The 18889-nt window shown below is 44.7% G+C and overlaps 1 protein-coding gene across 3 annotated transcripts; it reads left to right on the plus strand.

Moving 5' to 3' along the window:
• Window positions 1-3510: 3510 nt before the first annotated feature.
• Window positions 3511-18676, plus strand: prdm8b (PR domain containing 8b). 3 transcript variants are annotated; one of them, XM_007896969.2, is made up of 4 exons: window positions 3511-3620; window positions 14670-14905; window positions 15834-16065; window positions 16902-18676. In XM_007896969.2, exons 2-4 carry the CDS (start codon window positions 14684-14686, stop codon window positions 18170-18172), a joined length of 1725 nt encoding a protein of 574 aa, XP_007895160.1. In that variant the 5' UTR covers window positions 3511-3620; window positions 14670-14683; the 3' UTR covers window positions 18173-18676. The 3 variants fall into 3 exon arrangements, with proteins under 3 accessions (XP_007895160.1, XP_007895159.1, XP_007895158.1); XM_007896968.2 differs by lacking the exon at window positions 3511-3620 and adding an exon at window positions 10500-10556; XM_007896967.2 differs by lacking the exon at window positions 3511-3620 and adding an exon at window positions 13161-13280.
• Window positions 18677-18889: the final 213 nt, after the last annotated feature.

Raw genomic sequence — 18889 nt, forward strand, 5'->3', positions numbered from 1 at the left:
TTATTATTTGTCTGTACTGTATTCATAATGGAACAACAACTAATTATAACCGATTTAAAGACAGTCCTGCTGAGTTGAGGGTTTGGATAGGTTCAGTGACTCAAAAGTCATTGGGGTGTAATGTGTGCCAGTTCTAACACAAGTCCTTAATTTAGGAAACCTGAAGTATGTCATGCCAATTTGCGTGAACTATGCTCCAACACAGTCAACTATTGAAACGGAGTTCCCATGAGCGTGAATAGTATTCGCGATATACAGTACTACCAGTTATTAAACCCATTGCGATTCCTTAATCAAAAAATATCATTAGACATTGCTGCATATTAGAGCCAGTGAGGAGATTTCAGGCAAAATGTTCTGTTATATGGTTGATTGAAATGTATATCAATTGTGGAGTCCTGTAGCTCTGTGGTTAGAGCACGAGCCTTGGAAGTGAGAGACCTGGGTTCGATTCCCAGCAGGGTGAAACCTTGGGCAAGTTTCCTTACTCAATACGCCTGATAATAATCCCTCAAGAAAAAAAAAGCAATAATAATTTGGTCACTCAATGCACGACTGTTTGAGTCTGCTGTGCGCAATTGGCTGCCGCGTTTCACCCACAAATATACAGTCAATTCACTTTACAGTATATTCTGTGAAGAGTCTAGAAGACGTAAAAAGCACTGTAGCAAATGCAAGGATTATTATTATTATCATAATACCATAAATGACATTTGTCCACTTTTCTATCACCAATATAATCGTACAGCAATTACTATAGAATAAATATATTTAGATCTGACAATAAAAATAAAATTACTACAACGACAAAATAATATTGAAGTGTACTTTCTGATAAAACCTTGTCCAACATGCAATATTTTGGATCCCTTTTTGGAATATTGAGTACATCTCACTAATAGTTTAAAGGTAAATATATCTTTCATAACGGGATCGGTGCTTATGAGGAAGTCAGCAGACAAATTAAATATTTTAAAACGTAGTCGCCCTGAGTGTGCTTTCTTCAGTAAGGAAGCAAGAAAGCACTGGTGGTTCTGTTGCTAAGCACCATTACAGATGATTGTTTTGCAATGTGTAGGCTGACCAGTTGCCTCAGTGCCAACTAATCTGAAAGCTGGTACATATGGCACGAAAAGTGCCATATGCCATCTGGGATTTTTGGCGATAGGGTTCTTTGTACATTCATTTGAACTTTTCAGCAAATATCACACTCTACTGTCTTTCGATCGTGAAGCAAATAAATAACGGGAAAAATCACAATTGCACGCAAGAAAATGCATGCCTTCTACCCGCTAAACAACTAAACAGCTGGACTTATAGCCTTGATTTGTCAATACTGTTACAGTCGAATAACACAATTGTAATGGACCTACTGGTTACGTGATAGTCACAGTAACATGGGTACACTAGCACAATATTTAATAATAATAATAATTGTGAATAAATTAAAAGTTCTCATTATTAGAGTATTAAAACAGTCATACTCAGTCTTCACTCTCAGGATTGTGTGTGTGGTGGGTGGGGGGTGGAAGGAGGAGGTGGTGGGGATAATAATCACCTGGAATACGTAGCACATTCTGGCAACATTATGCCATCCCTCCCTGCACTTAAAACCCGTCTGAATATCTTATAATTGATCACTTAAGATATATACCTTACGTGTAAATTTATTAGATGCCATAATTTAGGACTGAGGTTACTGAGGTTCTATTGTGACTAGAGACAACGCTGCAAAGTCTGCCAACCTTTTGATGTGATTCACCTATTCTTTCAACTCTTCTGCCCTCCACTGGAATTTTCTTAAAACATAATTGTCAGTGCAGAATGCCTGCAATCCTGGCTCTCTTTATTCTATTTTCTTGTTTCCAAATCCCATATAATTTCTCGAATGGCTTTTAGTGATTTGTAAGATCATTATTTAGTTCAGAAACCGTGCACTTTTTAAAGAGACAATTGCATTCTGTAATTTCATTTAAATTAAACATCTAATCCAATTGGAATTTGAAATAGTGTTTCACTTAATCATTTATGCCTTTTAAATACGTCTTAAGGTCCACATTTCACAAGCATTCAAATGTCAAAACTTTAGCATGAAAGTACACTACATCTATCACGTTACCTCCTCAACCCTTTTCCTCAAATTTTAGGCTGTCGTAATTATTTTCGTCAAGAACCGAAGGATGGGGAAACCGTCATTATCATCGAGACTAGAGGAATTTCAAAGGTGAATTAGATTTTTCTGATTTTTTTTTAATGTATGTGTTGTTTGATTTTATGTTCAGCGCTGAGTGAACAGCCCAAGGAAACGTTCAAGATTTCAGGACAGATGGGAGTGGGCGTCCACACTGGTTGGTTCAATGCCTAGCTGCTGGGCTGAGGTAAGGTGCAGTCATGGGTTAAAATTACAGCTTTCTTCCAAATATTAAGATGCTGAACATTTAACACGCCCTCTATGCTCCTCAGACTGGAATCAGATAAACCAAGCTTTGGAAGCAAATATTCAACTCCAGTCGAGGTAACTTTCCAAATGACTTGCTGATCATACACCTTCACATTTCCAATAGGCCTGGTGTTATCTGTGGGAAAATGTCTGATACTTTTTTTATATATGATTTACAGTGCGATTTAAAGGGATCGATAATTGGATTCGCCATAGTAACACGAAGCGTGGATGTTTATGGTGAAAGGGTAAGTCAGACTCTGAGCACCTTCTGGAATTCTCGATTTAATTATCATGACAGTATTTCATTTATATTATTGATCTGATAATTTGAGTTAATGTTAATTTAATATACCGTGTATAGTCAAATGGACATATATCCAGTTGTATGTATGCAAATTGTCACCACGTCCAATATTTGATACATAGTTAATAACGATATAGCTGTGCATGATATAGATGGTCTTCATCTGCTACATATAACTCGTGTATTCTCCATACTGTAATTGGGATATATGTAGTTATTGTTATTAATATTGTAAAGCTTCTATATTTTCTCATTGGTTACCCTGCCTGAAGTAAGTCAATGCAATGAAAATGATGAGGAAATGTTTGTTTACAATGTATTCACTTAGATCCTATAATGGCAAATTGTATAAGTACAAGTACTTGAGAACCCTCTTAATGATGTGATTACTATTGAACAAGTAGATTAACAACGTTTAATGTGCTAAGTACTGGTGTTATACGTTCTCCTTGAGTCCTTTAATTACAATGTTACCGAAAAGATTACTATATTAACCCCCCCCCCCCCCCCCCTCAGCAGAACTTTAAACTTTTACACCATGCATATATTACATGGCAATCATATGCTTCTTAATGCGCAGCTTTTGCATTTGTTTTAACTGAAAATGATGCTAAGTACAAACTGTAGAAAAAAAAACAAATGTGTTCATTACTGAGCAGAAGACGTGTCGTTTGAATTCTAAGAGTCAAATTATTCGGCAGATTGGTTGCCTCCGAACAACTGAACACATGCCGTCGCGTTTAATTATACTGCTACTGGGAGAGGAAAATAAACTGGATTGAACATTACAGGAAGAATACCATTCACACTTAGCTTTGCAGTTCCTACTGCAGGCGACTGGAGAATATCTTATTAGGCAAGCAAAGTAAAAAGGTATGTTGGATTTCACCAAGGTGGACATGTTTTAGCAATCATCACCTTTCCCCACACTCACGCAGCTTAATCGAGACGAATGTAATTGAGTCGCAGGTTTTAATGTAATGATTTACTGTAAAATTCTTGATCAGTACGTATTAAGTGCGCTTTGCGAACTATCAATATAAGAGTCGATAATGATGAGTGTCATATGTGCTGCTGTCAATAATAGAGTAAGAATACATGTGAAATTCACTGATGACCTAATTTATCGGTCAGTAATTAATAAGAAGGCGTTTTTCAACATTAAAACTTATTGCACGCTGAAAACTTCGGTTTAAAAGAGCAAAGCTGTTGAACCTGCATGTTTGAACTTGTGGAATTAAATTAGGTTGGTGGGATTAATAACTTCAAAGTAGGCGACAAGGACGTTTTATAAAACTGGTAATGAAAAGGTAGGTTAACAGAATAGAATTGTTTTCATACCACGAGCTAAACTGTTAGCAATCATATGAACTCAGTAGTACTAAAATGTAAATGTAGTTAACAAAGCAGCGTGTTATCCCAGAATGTGTGACAATTTGTTAATGAAGTGGACGAGATTACTTGTATAGATTCGCTAACGCTCTTTTAATAAATGCAGGGAATGCACTATAATTAGGCAGTAACAGCAAGAATTTTACTGAATGACCCTTTTTGTCAATTTTTATTCTCGAAAATTGGGGAAGTTTCAAATGTTTGACCAGCAATAGGTAAGACCCAGACAAAACTGTTTTTATTACTATCTCTAAAACACTTGAACACAGCCAGCGAATTCTTATTAAATGATAAATTAAAGGGGAAACTGTATATTTTAAGATGGGTTCTTCCTACACTGGGCAAATATTATGCTTTGTGGGACAAAACATGATTCACTTTTCTAAACTCAGTTTGTATTCTAAATAACATTGCGTTGCCCAGCACAGAATATGTCATATGTTACTCTTATCCCCGCCTTAATCTCCATATTAATTCCGAAAGGAAATATTATGTGATGCCCCTGTTAATCTGATAATGAATTACTTTAATTCTTGTCTATTTATCGTTACAGTAAATAAATTTCTGCATTTGGTGAATATAACTATGAGTAAACTTTTTTTATGATTATTGAAATTACCAGTTTAAGTTTAACAGAAAATATCCAGAAGCATAGAAATAAAATATTACTCATATGAAGCTCTGTGTTCGACTCTTCTGCAGCCAACGATGGGGGGAATGAATAAAGGATAGTGTTTGCTGGTTATTTGATTTACTTAGGTAAGACCGAAGGTTATTTGTTGCTTTTAATCAACCATTTGGGCATTGAAACGTGCGAAAATACACTCTCCCGCCCATTTATAATAGTGATAAATAAGAATTATTCAAAAGTTCTACTCTTCCTATTAAATGCAAACGTGGGACAGACAATCGGTGATATTGATGTTGTGGACTTAGGTAAAGTTCTGTTCACAAATAAAATATAGTAATTTAGATGCACTGATGTAATCCAATCAAACTATAAAATTCGAAGTAAATTTATGGAGATGATACAAAAAAATGCTCTCACGTTTCGGCTATAGACTATTGATTATTTAGCTACACTGTATTTATGTTTGAAAAGCAACACAAAAATATCTAATCCAGCTATTCAGAATAATTGCATTTATCTGAATACGTGTGCTTGAGAAATAAACTACATGCGGATTTATCTCATTTTCCCATAAACATTATTTTCTTTTGCTGTAAACATTCTTTTCCATAAACATTGTTTTTTTTTTGGTAATTCTCACAACAGTTATGGACATCAACTGTGATTCAGCTACAACAAATGTACTTAATGCCATATATAAATAAATACGGGACTAAGTATGAAAAGGCTTCTATCTAAGGGGGAAAGTTTTCTAACTGTAATTAATCTCAGCTTTCCTCTGACTGCACGTAGAACTATACAGGAGCACTCGGGGTATCTGTAATTGGCACATTGTCACCGGTTCACGATCCATCGGAAGAAAAAGATATTACACATTCAAAAGAGTAAGGTATTAATCTGAGGAATACTACTCTCAATTTGAATTAATGATTTAAAAAAAACACACAGGATCATTATAATACAAATGATTACTAGTGGTAATATACAGACCAGACAACTGCAACGTTTTTTTTCTGAAGCCTTTAACGCTACTCAGCCATTTGCAAACTTTCAGCATCATTTGTGCGCCACATTCATCCCACATTTGGGGAATTTGCTCCAAAATGTACTTAAATGCCTCACATTCGGTACTTCGTTCTCAATTCATTTTGCAATTGTCGTTTTTTTCTCTCAATAGAACAATGTTTTATTTGACGAAGCAAATCGGATGATTTTATTATTTTTTTTTAAAAAAATCACCGATCATGACAATAAACAAATGAATCCCCAAAGGACCGGGTCATGTTCGAGACCAGTTCTGAGTTGCGTTTCGTGAAGGAATCTTACCAGGGCCGATGCAATTACAACACGTCAACTATGCAAACAACTACTGTCACTAACTTTAACTCGAATACAAGCAGGTTTTGCTCGTAACGGTACCCCCACGGTCCCTGCAGATGGAATTGTTTACTGGGGGATCCGTCCCTGTTACCGTGATGATTCGCAATCAGTGTCAGCCCTGATAAACCTGTCTGTGGTGCACGTTGTGTTCCTCTGCCCTGGCAATGGTCCCCCGTCACGCACAACGCTGCTGTTATGGTGGAGGCAGATGGCCACTGATTGGGTGAGCTTTGTGGTTTTAATGCTGAATAGTTTATGGGAAGGGGTTTATCATGCATCGTTGGTCAGAGGCGCAATGGGAGGAGATTTATGGCGATAATATATCAATCCCTTTTTGCGTGTTTTATCTCCAGAATATCGCAAACCAATTTTGCATCAAACTTCAGCTTTTAAGCAATCTTCTTTATTTTATTCCCCCCCCCCACCCCACCCCAAACGTTTAATCTAAAACTCGGAAAGGTTTTACTCTATTCGCGCCGATCACTTATTTTCCTCAGCCCAAACCGCAATAAACGACACAGGAATGATATGAATTAAAAGGTATTCGCTGTGAGTTCGTGTTGTGTGGTGTAATATGCTGATTCAAAACGTAGCAAAATAAATACCAAAAGTGGGCATATTGTAATTTTTGGAATATGCTGCAATGCTAGTTTTTATTTCTTAAGCCTCCATGAGTTGTGCAATGTGCTTCTTTTTAAAAAAAATCCCCCCCGCAAGCCCTGATTAAGCAAAACAAGACCGAATTCAATATTTTCCTATTTTATTTTCACTACGTGCTATTTATGGTTTGGCATATAAGTCGCTATTAGTTCCAGTTTAATGCCCCACTTGAAGCTATATAGGGTTCATTATGCTGTAATTCAGCGGAGAGGATTCCTAATTCTGAAAATGCAGCAGCAGAAAAATAATGTTTTGAGTGACAGCTTCTACACTTCACACTTGATTCACAAAATGCATTAGTTAGAGAAGTAATGTAGTCACTGGTATTTTATAGCACATACTAGCTATATGGTATTGCATGTAATCCGTGTAGTATCCCGGTAATATAAAATTATGATACGTATATAGCGATAAACACTACATCTCTATTGGAAATGTGGATTGTTGACCGACGTGTAAACCTATTTGGAATGAATAAGCGCTTTGAGACGCCCTCCCAACATGAAAGGCGCTTTACAAATGTAAAATTGTTGTGCAGAAAGTGTGCTTATCTGTTTAAGTACATACACGTGTATATAATAACGTACGTGTGTGCACGTATGTACATGTATGTATCTGGATTCGTGTGTGCATATATGTCAATGCATATGTACATGCATGTATATGTCTATGCATGCACGCATATGTGTTCCTGTAATCATACATTAACAGATAACATGTAGACGTGTAAATAGATATGTATATATGGGTATGTGAGATGGTGAGCACATGTGAATGAATGTATGTACCTAGAAACCCCCACCCCCTCGGGATCATTTGCAGTCAAACGCGTGCCTGAAATGCTCAAACCGTGAGGGAAATCAGGGCAGATTTTGGTTTGATTTGTTGGGGGCTTTTTTTTAAAAAAAGAAAAAAGCAGATAGACAAACGAGATGCAATAATCTGAGCGCCTCGTGTCCACAGATGGGAATGGCTCCCCCCCCACCCCCACCCACACCCACACACACACACACACAGCTCTGCAACGTCTGCACCCACACAGTGAATCGCCCATCAATTTCCAGCTTCTAAACGAACGGTCGGAGGAGGCTCTCACGAGTTGCAAATGAGGGAAACTTTCCAGTTTTGCCATGTTTGTAAACTATCCAACTGAGAGGCGTGAAGCACTCAGTGGGGAGCTGGTGTTGCGAAAAGGCGAAAGCTTCGCCGGAATCGAAGGGGACCCAATCCCTTTTTATGCATCGGGACTTTCACGCTTTCACAGCGCGTTTAATTTGCAGATTTTACGTGCAACTGGCAGCAGCCCTCACATTATGAATTACCAGATCGTGGTGAGGCTAATAAATTATTAATAGATCGGTGTGGGGGTGGGGGGGGTGGGGGGGGATTAAATCTGGCTAAACAATATGTCGCGTGATATTTTTTTTGCCAAAAAAAACAATATTTTCAGTATTATCGCAAGCACTGTACATCTTGCAGCTCTTTCCTTTTAAGGTCCGGTTTTTTTTTTTTTTTGGGGGGGGGGAGGGAAATAAGGGTTTGACTAGATACGGATGAAAACCCAGGGAAAGTCACAAATGCACACAAGCGATATTTATTTTAACATATTTATTTTCCTGCATAATCTCAGCTGTCAGCTGCAAGCAATGTATTTGTCTTTGTGTGTGTGTGTGTGTGTGTGTGTGTATAAGAGTTCATCAACCCTATACTTTAAAATACTGTAGTTGTATCTATAAATGTGTGTGTGTGTGTGTATAAAAGCCCTCCTCGTAGTAAAATAGAAATCCTTGCAATTGAATGTTTAGGACGAGAGAGTGAGAATCACCTTTGCAGCAACTTTCCTTGACTTCTCCTGTAAAAGCCTTTAAACTGTGTCTCTCTGAAAGAGCAGCAGAAGCGGGGAGTTTGTGGTCGAATAACCCGGGGGGGGGGGGGGGGACTTGGCCGGGTCTGGGTCACTGTGTCTGTTATGGCGGTGTCCTGGGATAACCGCTGGGTTGATGTACAGAGGTGTGTGTGTGTGTATATATATATATATAGCCCAACAGGGCCCGATCGGGGCGGGTTCACATCCAACTGGACGGGTTTTTTGGGGTTGTCGCTGTGTTACAAAAAGACGGCTTTGGACGGGTGTCTAATTATCATTATTTTTCGAGAGAAAAAAATCATTTCAATCCGCAAAACGAGTTTCTCCTTCCTCCCTCCCCCCCACTGACTCCCTCCCTCCCCCCCCCACAACTCCCCTTTGCAGACCTTTTTTTTTTAAACACCCAGTTTCAAAAGCACAAACCTGGTGGGACTTCTCTGCTGTAGCCCCTTCCTTGGCGATGCGTAAAAACCGGGCTACACGTTTTGGGGCTCTGCTGTGCTTTGGGTGGACTTTGGGCTACGAAACCTGATTTTATTTTCTGCCCCTAAACGCTGGCGGCGGCGGCGGGGGGGGTGTGCGGTGGGGTGGGGGGGTGCGGTGGGGTGGGGGGGTGTGGTGGGGTGTGGGGGGCTTCCCGGGTCTGAGCCCCGCCACCGCCTCGGTCTAAATCAGCGGGTCAACCCCACCGCCGGCGGTGATGGGGACATGATGGTGAGGATGAGAGGGAGGAGGGGCGGGATGCGGGATGCGGGGGGGAGGGGGTGGGGGGGCGATGCTGTTTTCCGTATCCAAACGGATGAGGGACGAGGCATGAGATGGGAGGCGGTGTGGGGGGTGGTCGGCAGGTACAGAGGAGAGGGCTGCGCCCGTGTCCAGTGGGAGTGGAGTCGGGAGCAGCAGCGTGTGAGGGTCAGTGTGGGGGGTGGGGGGGGTGGTATGGGGGGGGGTGTGGTGTGAGCGGAGGGTGTATGTGTGGTGGGGGCTGTGAGTGGGGAGGGGTGTGGGGGGGTGAGGGGAGGGTGTATGTGTGGGGGGTGCTGTGAGGGGGGGGGGTGAGGGGAGGGTGTATGTGTGGGGGGTGCTGTGAGGGGGGGGGGGTGAGGGGAGGGTGTATGTGCGGTGGGGGCTGTGAGTGGGGAGGGGTGTGGGGGGGGTGAGGGGAGGGTGTGTGTGTGGGGGTGTGAGTGGGGGTGTGAGTGGGGGGGTGTGAATGGGGGGTGTGGGGGGGGCTGTGAGTGGGGGGTGTGGCGGGGGCTGTGAGTGGGGGGCTGTGAGTGGGGGGCTGTGAGTGGGGTGGGGGTGTGGGGGGGCTGTGAGTGGGGGGCTGTGAGTGGGGGTGGGCTGTGAGTGGGGGGCTGTGAGTGGGGTGGGGGTGTGGGGGGGCTGTGAGTGGGGGGCTGTGAGTGGGGGTGGGCTGTGAGTGGGGGGGCTGTGAGTGGGGGGGGGTGTGTGAGGGGAGGCGGGTGGGGGGAATAGCTGTCTGCAGATTGCCGGTGAGTGGGGGTGGTGGGGGGATGGAGTTGCCCTCAACCAAAATACCACCCCCCCTCACCCCACACCCACCCAAAAAAAAAATCATGTTTGATTCCCGATCTTCACTCCCCGCCTCCTCTGGGTGGCAAAGCGGGCGATTTGGGGTTTAGTGTGTTTTTGAAACTGTGTCAGGAAAAAAGATCTTTATTTTTTTGTTTAAAAAAAAACACGTTTTTGCAGGTTTACAATCATTGTTGTAAAATATATCTATTAGGAAACCGCCCAAAGCCCTCTCTGTTTTACACACATACACACAACACACATCACAATAAAATCACGAAACACATCGCACACCCCAATTGGGTGTGAACTCGCCCCAATTTGGCCACGTTGGAGATGGACGGTGAGTGGAAGTGTTGATGGAGGGGGTGGGGTGGAGAGGGAGGTTAGGAGTAGGTGAAAGTGCTGATGGTGGGGAGGCGTAGTTGCCTGGAGACGCTCAGAGAAAATGTTGAGGGGTAGTCTGGGGGTGAGTGAGTGGATGGGTGACAGTGGGGGAGGTGTGTGTGTGTGTGTGTGTGTGTGAGATTGTGAGAGAGATGTTGGTGGGTGTGAGTAATGTTGGTGTGTGTAGGTGAGCGTGATGGTGGTGTATGTGTGTGTGTGGGGGTGGGGGGGGGGGGTTGTGAAAGTGGTGTCTTGTGCGTTTGTGGTGATGTGTATGTGTGGGTGAGTGAGAGTGGTGGTGGTCTGTGTGTGAATAGTAGTAATAGTAGAGTGGATGTGGTTGAGAGTAGTGGAAGTGATATGTATATGTATGTGTTGGGCGGGGGGTGAGAGTGATAGTTGTCTGTGTGTGTGAGGGGTGGTGGTGTATATATGTGTGTGGGGGTAGGGGGTGTGAGAGTGGTGTGTGTGTGGATGGGTGGGTGAGAGTGGTGTGTGGGGGGGTGAGAGTGGTGTGTGGGGGGGTGAGAGTGGTGTGTGGGGAGGTGAGAGTGGTGTGTGGGGGTGAGAGTGGTGTGTGGGGGGGTGAGAGTGGTGTGTGGGGGGGTGAGAGTGGTGTGTGGGGGGGTGAGAGTGGTGTGTGGGGGGGTGAGAGTGGTGTGTGAGTGGGGTGAGAGTGGTGTGTGAGTGGGGTGAGAGTGGTGTGTGTGGGTGGGGGTGAGAGTGGTGTGTGTGGGTGGGGGTGAGAGTGGTGTGTGTTTGTGTGGGGGGGTGAGAGTGGTGTGTGGGTGGGGGTGAGAGTGGTGTGGGGGTGGGGGTGAGAGTGATGTGGGGGTGGGGGTGAGAGTGATGTTTGGGTGGGGGTGAAAGTGGTGTGTGTGTATGGGGGGATGAGAGTGGTGTGTGGGGGGGGTGTATGAGCGTGGTGTGTGTGGGGTGTATGAGAGTGGTGTGTGTGTATGGGGGGGGGGGTGAGAGTGGTGTGTCTGGGTGGGGGTGTATGAGAGTGGGAGGGGTGTGTGGGGGGGGGGTGTATGAGAGTGTTGTAGGGGTGGATGAGAGTAGTGTTATGTGTGGGGGGTGAGAGTGATGTGTGTAGAGGGGTGAGAGTGATGTGTGTGGGGGGGGGGGTGAGAGTGGTGTGTGTGTATGGGGGGGTGAGAGTGGTGTGTGTGGAGTGGATGAGAGTGGTGTGTGTGTGGGGGGGGGGGGTGAGAGTGGTGTGTGTGTGGGAGAGGGGGTGAGAGTGGTGTGTGTGTGGGAGAGGGGGGTGAGAGTGGTGTGTGTGTGGGGGAGGGTATGAGAGTGGTGTTGTGGGGGGGTATAAGAGTGGTGTGTGTGGGGGGGTGGGTGGGTGAGAGTGATGTGTGTAGAGGGGTGAGAGGGCTGTGTCGATGGGGGGTGGATGAGAGTGGTGTGGGAGGGGGGTTGTGGTGTTGAGAGTGGTGTGTGTATATGTGTGAGTGTTGGGTGGTGGGGGGGGGGGGGGGGGCGGTGGTCTGCTGGTGGTGGGGGGTTGCCTGGAGACGGGAGGCGAGTGGGTGTGTGCTGTGGGAGGGAGGGATGGAGGGATGGAGGGGGGGAGGGGGGGTCTGCAGTGTCACGCCTCATTGGGCAGATTATCTCCACCAAACAAAGTGTCTGCCACTCGCGATCGGGCCATATGTAACTCTCCACGGCCTCGCCCGTCCGTCCTCCCACCACCACCACCGACCAACCCACCCACCCACCCACCGACCAACCCACAGACCCACCGACCAACCAACCCCCCACTTCTTAAATCGGAAGACAACATCACCGTCACTTTCGCCCACGATGCCATTGATCTGACAACGCGGAGACAGGAAAGAGAGAGACAGACAGACACACACACACACACACAGAGAGAGAGAGAGAGAAGCGCAACGTCCACAGCTGCTGCCCGGGTCCCCATCTCGATCGCATCATTCTCCTCCTCCTGCACACATACCCCACCCCCCTCACCCCCCACCCCACCCCCCCACCCACCCCAAAAAAAAGGCTTTGAAAAGCGAGCGAGCGAGGGAGAGAGAGAGAGAGGAATTCAGATTCTCTTTGTAAACGGGTCTCTCTCCTGTTTTTTTTTAACTGGTGAGTGTTTCACTTTTCTTTTTTTTCCCCCCCCATAAATGCTGATTTCTGTTGAGGGTGGGAAGAATTACATCCTCATTAAAGCGCCCCCCTTTTTGACGCCTCAAGCGACGCGCGACCTGATTTGCAGCAAAGCGTTTAATATTGGGCATTTTTGTTTAAAAAAACAATACGTTTGCTGCGACTGTGCATCTTTTTATTGCATAAATCTGGAAAGAATAAAAGGATGTAGAAAAGAGGTTTTCCTTTCTCGTGATCAGGTGGGGCTTTTTAATGTGTATATATATATTTTTTTTTAAAAAATCACTTTCTGATGAATGCTGAACTGAGATGAGCTTTTGTTTCAAAGCTTCTGCGCTGCACTGAGAAACCGCTTTAATTCCCCGAAGTTGCATCCAATGTGCTGACCATCCGGTGCTTCTGTGCAGCGAAAGCTGTGCGATCAGAATGGCATTTGGCTGTCGTTGTAATGCGGGTTTACTGAGGGTTCGTTTGTCATTGCCTGTTCGTGGGGGAAAAAATAGTTAAACATCAAACCCTTGGCGTTTTTTCGCACTTGAGATGGATCAGGGTAAGCTTCGTCTTATGATTTTTAGTAACTTTATGTTGTGTCGGGCTTTAAATTGAAAGCACTCCTGCTTTAGCAGACAAAGATCAGTGAATTTGCTTCTCTGTGCATCTCTTTTTCTGAGGGGAAGCCTCAATGAACACTTATATTTGCGATTAGACATGCCGGAGTCTCGAGAATGTCAGGTGTAAGTGCACTGCCGGGTAAAGCATTGGGTAAAAAGTCGCACGGTGGAGCGAAATTTCAAAGTCACTAAGACATTAAGTATAATATGCCTCATTGCAAATCGTTATAAATCGGCGGTTACTTTAAAAACACGTAGAGCCATTATATGTGACATTTGTTTTTATAAAGCTACCGCTGCAGAAACGTGCGGTTCAAAGTCTTGCGCTCAAAGAGTGATTTCAAATGAATCGGGAATCTGCGCCGGGGACCCGCACGATTGGCGCTGAACTCATTCAAACGGAGAAGGGTACCAGAGATGCAAAACTCTCCTCCTGCTATCCCCCCCCCCCCCCCCCCCCCCCCCCACCCCGCCTTCCCCTTACATTTCAGATCTCACAAGCCACATTTGACCGAATCTCTCCCCGTGTAGAACAAGGTAACTGGGATTTACCCTCATCCATAAATAACCGTGTCGAGGTAAAATGATTAACTCTGCTTGCTGCTTTTAATTAAAGTCTCAGAGGGAAAGTGCTGTATTATGGTAATGAGATGCGCGGACGAGGAAGACATACGTTCCTTTTTGTAGAAAGATCTAAAGGTTATCTGACGTGAAATCACTAAAAAAAAATGACAGGACATTTTCAATCCATTTCATTTGCACTTCTAGACATGGGAACGGTGTAATGTGATGCTTGTTGCTAAATGGCTTCGCCTGCGTTCAACTAAAGGAGCAGATCGGACTCGGTGGCGATCCTGTGAGGCAACCTTCGGATTTTCATTTGTTTTGACAGGATATGCATTGGCAACTTTGGGTTATGTGCTATCACGAATATAGTAAAAGGAGGTCTGAGTTGCGATTCCAGTAATTATGACATTTGAAGATGAGTGTGTTCACATGATTCACGATGCAGTCTGCACAAATAAAACACAATTTGGAATGACCGCAGTTGCCATGAAATCAGCACTGCTGTTAAGCTTGGCAAAAAAAACAACTATTTAGCGACAAAACGCTATCTTTCAAAATACATACTTAGGTTCTTGCCAGCGTTGGATGTCACACTGATTTCATGGGATGTGAGATTGAAAGAGATGCACTTGCTCCAAAGTGGGCTCTGACTTTGCAGTTTCAGACATCAGCATTCGGAAATCGCGTTAAGAAGCTTAAAATATTTATATGGTTGTAAATGGTGAAGCATTAAGTTGATTTGGTTGATTGTTTCCTCGCAGGACAAGGCTGGGACATGGATGATTCAAGTATCCACAAAGGAATTTGGGAGAGCGATGCCAGCAAAGCCGTCCAGCAGTGTCTAACTGATATTTTCACAAGCGTTTATACAACCTGTGATATTCCCGAACATGCCATTTTTGGACCCTGTATACTGAGCCACACGTCCTTGTACGACAGCATCGCTTTCATCGCACTTAAATCAACCGACAAGAGGACGGTTCCCTATATTTTTAGGGTAAGATCACTTTGAACGTTTTTTTCTGTTCGGCTCATAAATGTCCCTCCCGTTTGGGAATAGCGGTTTTTCTGGGACAGTCACCAATGCACGGAATGTCACTCGTCACATCTGATGTCGTCTTTGATTTTACCCACCCAGGCTGTAGGTTTGTGTTGTGTTTGGTGCTTTCACATATCACCCCGGGTTTCTCTCCGACTTTCTTAAAATGCATTTCTAACTTGACGCTTTCTGTCTTGTCGCGATTTTCCCCCCTTCGCAAACAGTGCAAAATAAACTCACAGGTTACACACAAGCTGCCCAGTGCCTACCCACTGGGCAGCTTTCTCACGCTGTGGTATTGGAAATTGAGAGTAGGCTGAAGAGTGGCCAAACACGACACCAATGCTAAGCTGAAGCGCGTTCAAACCGGACTTCCCACCTAACTGTCGCCATATTATACATCTATATTTTTAATGACTTCATGAACCACTCACTGCAGAGGTTCACCACAAGTGATAGATAGTTCACTTGAGGTACGATTTATCTACGATTATTACTCACGTCATTACTGATAACACTAACTGCGTGGCGTGGCTTTGGGAAATCTGAACGTGGAAGGCATTTTAAACTGTGCTTAAATGTTGGATGTTCAAAGTCTTAGTTCCAATCGCAGATGTAGCCAACGCCAATTAAATCACCGGAACATTTCTCGGCTGTGGTACTCGGCAATAATATGAAGGATGGTCCGGCTCCTGGAGATTCACTGTCATCTGTAACTGTATAAGGTCTTGGATCCTCCGACAGCGATCCGAATACTAAGGTTGATTTGATGTTTAGTGGGATTTGAGCGAGGCCGTGTCCGGAGAAATGCAGTGCACACGTGAAGTCATTGGTAACCGGTCATCATGAGTGTGGCTCATGTTCTCTTCTATGCACTTCACTGCAGGTCGATACTTCGGCAGCGAACAGCAACTCCGAGGGTTTAATGTGGCTCCGACTGGTCCAGTCGGCCAGAGATAAAGAGGAGCAAAACCTGGAGGCCTACGTGAAAAACGGGCAGTTGCTTTATCGGTCTCTGAGACGGATTGACAAGGACGAAGAGTTACTGGTGTGGTATGGAAAAGAACTGTCAGAGCTGCTCCTACTCAGCAACATCAGGGCACAGGCCAAGATGAACGGTGAGCAGAGAATTCACAAAATCTGGCCTCGCAAATGCACCCCTTCCTCCAAATAACGACGACAAATGCCTCCACTCTGATTCACATGCACAGTGTGACCCATCCCCGTATAAGTCTGGGCGAAGAAAAATATGTGCCATTTAATTAATCAATATTTCCCTCGTGTACTTTTTGCACTTCCCGTTGCACGAACTGTAACATTCAGATCACCTAATTCTCTTGAGCTTTATTAAAATCGCAGATGATTGTAATTTAACAGATAGACCGATAGGGCGGGTCCATACACAAGGCAGCATACAGTCGGTTAGCACTAACACATGCAAAATACGTTCACAGAGGTAAGCGAAGATTAACTCGTGTTAATGGATTGAACAGACGCACAGAGCGAAATATAGATGGAGACCACTCACGTGGGAAATCCGAGAACCATTTCGCATTAAAGGCGGTGGACGGGGAAAAAAAATGACCGAATAAAATGCTGCCCAAGCAAACGGGGAGAGGAGTGGGGGGGGGAGTGGGGGGGTGGGGGGGGGGGAGGCACACGAGTACCTCTTTCTTTTTTTAAAAAACACACACACACACGCACACACAAACGCGTTATCTATCACGGAATGGAGTGTGTGTGGTGTGTGTGTGTGTGTGTTTTTTCTCGCGGGTTTAAAATACGCGCCCGTCACCTCCGTGATTTATTGGGGGGGGGGGGGCTGTTAAAATCAGCCAAACGCTGGAAATTCCGATTGCCTTGTGAGAGTGAGTTTAATCTCCTTTTTTTTTTTTTAAAAAAAAATAAAAAATAAAAAATAAAAAATAAAAAACGGTGTGCTCGGTTCACGCAGGGGCATCGCCGTACACGTGTCTGGACTGCAGTCAGCGATTTCAGTGCGAGTACCCCTTTCTCGCCCATCTGCGGTTCCGCTGTCAGAAGCGGCCGAGCTGCTGCGCCTCGGACGAGAACGTCAAGAGCGGTGGCGGCCGCGACCACCTCGTTGCGGTGGGACCCGGTCCCAAGTTCAGCCGCGCCGAGCGGCACTCCCAGGAGAACAAGCCCACCACGGACTTCCACAACCTCGCCAGAGATATGGAGCACCTGCACGAACAGCCCAGGGACGGTCGGGAGGCCGAAAGCGTGAGCCTGAGCGGCGGCGGCGGCGGCAGTAGGAGAAAATACGACCAGGCGGAAGGAAGAAACGACGCCGCGACGCTGCGCCCTCCGAAGACGGTCGACAGGTCATTGACTACAATCAGGGAAAACTTGGTCCGCTCCCCCCAACAGTTCAGAGGGGGGTATTTCAATCTCAGAGAAAATGGGAGGTCGATGTCATCGTCCAGTCCAGACACGACTGAATCCAAATCTAGCGCCTTCGTCGAGGTGAAAAGAACTTCTCTCAATCTTAAGCAGACTCCAAAGGATCACGTTTCTGACCTAACCGGCAAGAACGACATGGCACCCAATACCAGCTCTTCCGAGAAGACGGTGGGCATCAAGTCCATTCTGACCGAAACGCAGGTCCACTCTTGTCTGGACAACATCGCCATGAGGAGTGCGTTTACGAGTGTTTCTCAGGTGTGCGGAACCGAGGAGAGGAAGAGTGCGTTCTCACAGCCATCCAGATCGCTTGCCCAGCTCTCTCCGCTCATGGTGTCCCAAAAAGTTATCCCTGGCCTGGACTGTCACTCTGGCATCGGTGATTCTGGCAGACTCTACCAGGCAGATGCCTTGGCGGCCAAGCTCCAACAGAGTTCAGATGTGAACGGCAATTGCACTATGCAAAGCGGTCTGGCCAAGCAAAGCCCTTTCGTCTACGCCACCGCTTTTTGGCCCAAAGCTTCTGGACCCATCCAGCTGCAAGTCCCCTCCGCACTCACCCTACTCCCTCCTTCGTTCACGTCCTTTTGTTTACCAGCGCAGAACTGGTGCGCTAAATGCAACGCTTCTTTCAGGATGACATCCGATTTGGTGTACCACATGAGATCGCACCACAAAAAGGAATATGCCATGGAGCCTCTGGTGAAGAGACGGAGAGAGGAGAAACTTAAGTGTCCAATTTGCAATGAATCGTTTAGGGAACGCCACCACCTTTCCAGGCACATGACATCTCATAATTGAACTTTGAACAATATTGTATATCACCTTGTTATGTCGACCGAAAAAAATAGCTATTGCTAAGGGAAGGAACTCTTGTGATGCACACATTATCACTTTATATTTAACATTTTGTAATTGTCACTAACTAGAGTATGCAAATGCATTTTGTCATATCTTTATTTCAGTTAAAAAAAAAGTTAGGCACTTGTGATTACACGGAGACGAGTATACGATACCTACCATATTTAAGAACAGATTTTTTTATTTTAGATATAAGTAAAGAAAAATAAGAGGACGGATTTCAGTTGATGGGTTTCACTGAAACATGCCAACGTCGGAACAAATGAATGATGTGAACCCGTTAATCCGTGAAAGATAGAAAGGCTGGAAATCTGAAAGATGCATGTACAAATAATGGATATGAACACCAAATATAAATGGGAAAAGTGCGAACTGTTACGTTGTTTTTGTAAATATTTTCGTTTTTAAAATCAAACGTCCTATTTTGTGCCGGTGAAAAGAAGTGGATAGTTACTGTGTTTCTCACTCTGCGAAATTTATGAATCTTGATAGTTTATCTAGTCATTTTGGCTGGCTTCAACAATAAATAGCTTTATTTTTACTTGACCAAATGTGTGTGCGCGTGTGTGTGTGTGTGTGTGTGTGTAATTATTTAAATTCGTTACTAAAAACACCTTAGCTGAAGAAGTCGCTGTCATGTCTGTTGTCTAACGTGGC

This window comes from Callorhinchus milii, unplaced genomic scaffold (genome assembly GCF_018977255.1).
Source record: "Callorhinchus milii isolate IMCB2004 unplaced genomic scaffold, IMCB_Cmil_1.0 Scaffold1, whole genome shotgun sequence".
Lineage (NCBI taxonomy): Eukaryota > Metazoa > Chordata > Chondrichthyes > Chimaeriformes > Callorhinchidae > Callorhinchus > Callorhinchus milii.

What these genes read in the sequence shown, in the direction of transcription:
- prdm8b (XM_007896967.2), top strand. An exon ending in CGGTTCCCTATATTTTTAGG is followed by an intron (nt 14,906 to 15,833) that starts GTAAGATCACTT and finishes ACTTCACTGCAG; the next exon opens with GTCGATACTTCGGCAGCGAA. An exon ending in GGCACAGGCCAAGATGAACG is followed by an intron (nt 16,066 to 16,901) that starts GTGAGCAGAGAA and finishes CGGTTCACGCAG; the next exon opens with GGGCATCGCCGTACACGTGT.